The 3,244-nt window shown below is 42.6% G+C and overlaps 1 protein-coding gene across 3 annotated transcripts in view; it reads right to left on the bottom strand.

Moving 5' to 3' along the window:
• LOC116088156 (serine/threonine-protein kinase Sgk3) overlaps positions 1–3,244 on the bottom strand; it is a 120,002-nt gene that overhangs the window by 44,443 nt on the left and 72,315 nt on the right. For all 3 annotated transcript variants that reach the window (XM_031366820.1, XM_031366821.1, XM_031366822.1), the window contains exon 2: positions 2,206–2,426. In XM_031366820.1, coding sequence (XP_031222680.1) covers positions 2,206–2,283 — 78 coding nt within the window. In that variant the 5' untranslated portion in view covers positions 2,284–2,426. The remainder of the gene's footprint in view (positions 1–2,205; positions 2,427–3,244) is intronic.

Below are 3,244 nucleotides of genomic sequence, written 5' to 3'. Positions count from 1 at the left end.
TCTGTGTAGCCCTGGCTGTCCTGGAACTCACTCTGTAGACCAGGCTGGTTTCAAACTCAGAAACCTGCCTGCCTCTGCCTTCCCAAGTGCTGGGATTAAAGGTATGCGCCACCACTGCCCAGCCACACACACACACACACACACACACACACCCCTCAAATCAGGAAACATTTGTGCACTTAAAGGAAGTATATGAACAAGATGCCTTATGCAGGGTCTCTGAAACACCAGGGCTTGGCATGGGAACCTCATGGTGAGGTTCCTGTCAGGCCTCCCCTACTCTCTCACAGAATGTGTGAAAGTGTCTCTCCTTGCAAAGAGCTAAGGACGCCTAAATTAATCCACTATCCACACTGCAGGAATGTCTGCCAAACTTGGTAGGAGGTCAAGTTCCTGAAGGACAGAACAGCCCAAAGGTAAAAAACGAGGAGAGAAGAAAAGCTGCGTACACTCTATTTTATCCAAGCTGTAACAGCCCTGGCTAACTCTCAAGGTGATGGATTAACAAGTATGCACCACTTAAGAAATTGTTACAATACACATTTGCACACACACCCTCCACACACACAATTCTGCAGCCTAAGAGGCTACGGAGATATGAGTAAGGAGATCCAGCCTTTGTCTGTACCAATGCAGAGTGTTTGTTTAGGAGCAGAGGAGAGCGCCAGTGAACTGCTTCCCAGTTCCACATCTAGGACCTTGGGAGACAGCTAGCATTTGCAGTTACCTCTGCAAGTTAATAAGGCAGAATAGAGTGTTCCGGGTGTTTGGCTTAACATTTCAGCTCTTCTCAGCCCCCATGTGAGCATGGATTCCAGCTGTAAATCACTTATCACAGGGCTTAACTGGCAAGGATTCAGTGGCCTACTCCTACCAGATCAGTGGCGGTCCAAAAGGGAGGCTGATGTGCAAAACGGAGAACAAAGGCACTGTATTGGTAGAGAACCTTAATAGAACCTACTTGTGCCAATAGAAGATACTCAAGTCAGCCCAGCAAGGGCCAGGCCACCTAAAACACTGCCTGTGCAATCACAAAGACAGAGTCTGGGCCCCCAAGTCAGCCCAGCAAGGGCCAGGCCAGCCAAAACACTGCCTGTGCAATCATGAGGCAGTTTGGGCCCCCTAGAACTATGTTAGGCTGTGTGTTCTGCACACATCTTTAATCTGAACTCTGAGGGAAGGCTTTGGCTTTTTGGCTTTTAGTAACAAAGAAAACATGAGCCGCAAGTTCAGAGACTCTGCCTCAAAGGAATTGGCGTAAAGTGACGAAGGATACCTGATTACTTTTGTCCTCTATGGGTCTACACGTATACTATAAGAATGTATACACGTGCAAATAAATAGACAAATAAGTATTTTTAAAGTGTTTGTTTTCCAGTACTAGTCACTGGTAACACTACTAGCATATACTTATTGTACCTTATAAAGCCCTCCAGCAAATACTGTGGCACTAAAATCAGAAATGTCTTTACCTTTTGAGGTAGAAAAGGGGGTAAAAGAAGGAAACATTTTAAAAATGAGATAGAAAGTAATAAGTGCCACAAGGCACTATAGAAATTTCAGGACAGTAGTTTTTAACTCAGGGACTTCGGGAGTCTACAATACTTAATGATTGTGCAAAGCTAAACAGTGCAGGCACATTGTCTATACACATACATGAGTTTCTCCATACAATTCTCCAAAGAGATAGGCAAACAGGCAAAAATATGCATTAAAAATAACAATTACTGTTAAAGTAGCCAAAGGAAGCTTTGTTTGTTTCTTTCTTTTTTTCTTCCTTTCTCCCTTTCTTTCTCTCTTTCTTTCTTTCCCCCTTTCTCTCTCTCTCTTCCTTTCCTTCTCTTTCTTCTTTTTTTTGTTTCTTTCTTCCTGTCTGTCTGTCTGTCTGTCTGTCTGCCTTTCTTTGAGGGAGGGTTTTGCTGTTGTAGCCCTTGCTGTGTTGGAGCTTGCTCTGTAGACCAGGCTGGCCTTGGACTCTGAGATCCACCTGCCTCTACAGTGCTGGGATTAGAGGTGTGCACCACTGCCACAGCCTGGCCCAAGCAGGATTGTGTGAGGATAGCTCATTCAAAAGAAGTAAAACCTAGACCTGTGGAGAGGAAGGGAGAATTCCTGGTTATGAAAAAACATGGGGACAGGGGAGTAGAGAGGGTTAGGGGGAAGTGGGGACACCGGCTATCTTTACTCTTTCTGCCACACACTTACCGTGAACCTCTTCTTTTTCTCTCTGTGTTCATCAGAGCTGGGAATGCTTACACTTGGGCAGCTCTCCTTGTAATCCATGGTACACTCTCTCTGCAGTTAATGTCTTGAGGGACTTCAGAAACTGAGTCTGAAGTTTCAAAGTTCTCAGCAGAGGATAAATATGATTAACTAATCCAAAATATGAAACTTCTTGAGGTACTGTTCAAACTCCATCGTGGAACCTTAAACAACAGGAAGAAAACATGATTAGAAAACCAATTTCAGAGTACCTGATGCCTCATCTAGCCTTTGAAGGGGACTGTGTGGGTAGGCTTCGTCCCAGAGGTGTAGGGATGGGTCAATACATGAAAATGAATAAATGTAATCTATCATAAGAACAAACTGAAAGAAAAACCAACATGATCATCTCATTAAATACAGGAAAGACATTTGACAAAGTCCAATCCTCCTTCATGATAAAAGCCGTGGAGAGATAAAGGATATAAGGGACATACCTAAACATAGTAAAAACTATATAGCAAGCTGATAGCCAGCATCAAATTAAGTAGAGAGAAACTCAAAAAAGGTTGTCCACTCATCTTTCCGTACTATTCAGGATAGTACTTGAAGTCTTAGATAGAGCAATAAGACAACTGAAGGAGATCAAGAGGATCCAAATTGGAAGGAAAGAAATCAAAGTCTTCTTATTTGCTACAATATGATAGTATATGTATCGTGACCCTAAAAATTCCCACCAAGGAAATTCTACAGCAGATAAACACTTTGAGCAAAACAGCTGGATACAAAAACAACTGATAAAAATCAGTAGTCCTCCTATATACAAATGATAAACGGACTGAAAAAGAAATCAGAGCAACTACACATTTTACCATAACCTTGAATGCAAGTCAAAGACTTGTATAATAAAAACTTCAAATCTTTGTAGAAAAAAATTGAAGATATCAGACAATGAAACAATCTCCCATGCTCATGAACAGGTAGAATTAACATAGTAAAAATGGCCATCCTGGCCGGGCGGTGGTGGCACACGCCTTTAATC

This window comes from Mastomys coucha, unplaced genomic scaffold (genome assembly GCF_008632895.1).
Source record: "Mastomys coucha isolate ucsf_1 unplaced genomic scaffold, UCSF_Mcou_1 pScaffold14, whole genome shotgun sequence".
Lineage (NCBI taxonomy): Eukaryota > Metazoa > Chordata > Mammalia > Rodentia > Muridae > Mastomys > Mastomys coucha.
This window is presented reverse-complemented; position numbering and strand designations above follow the sequence as displayed.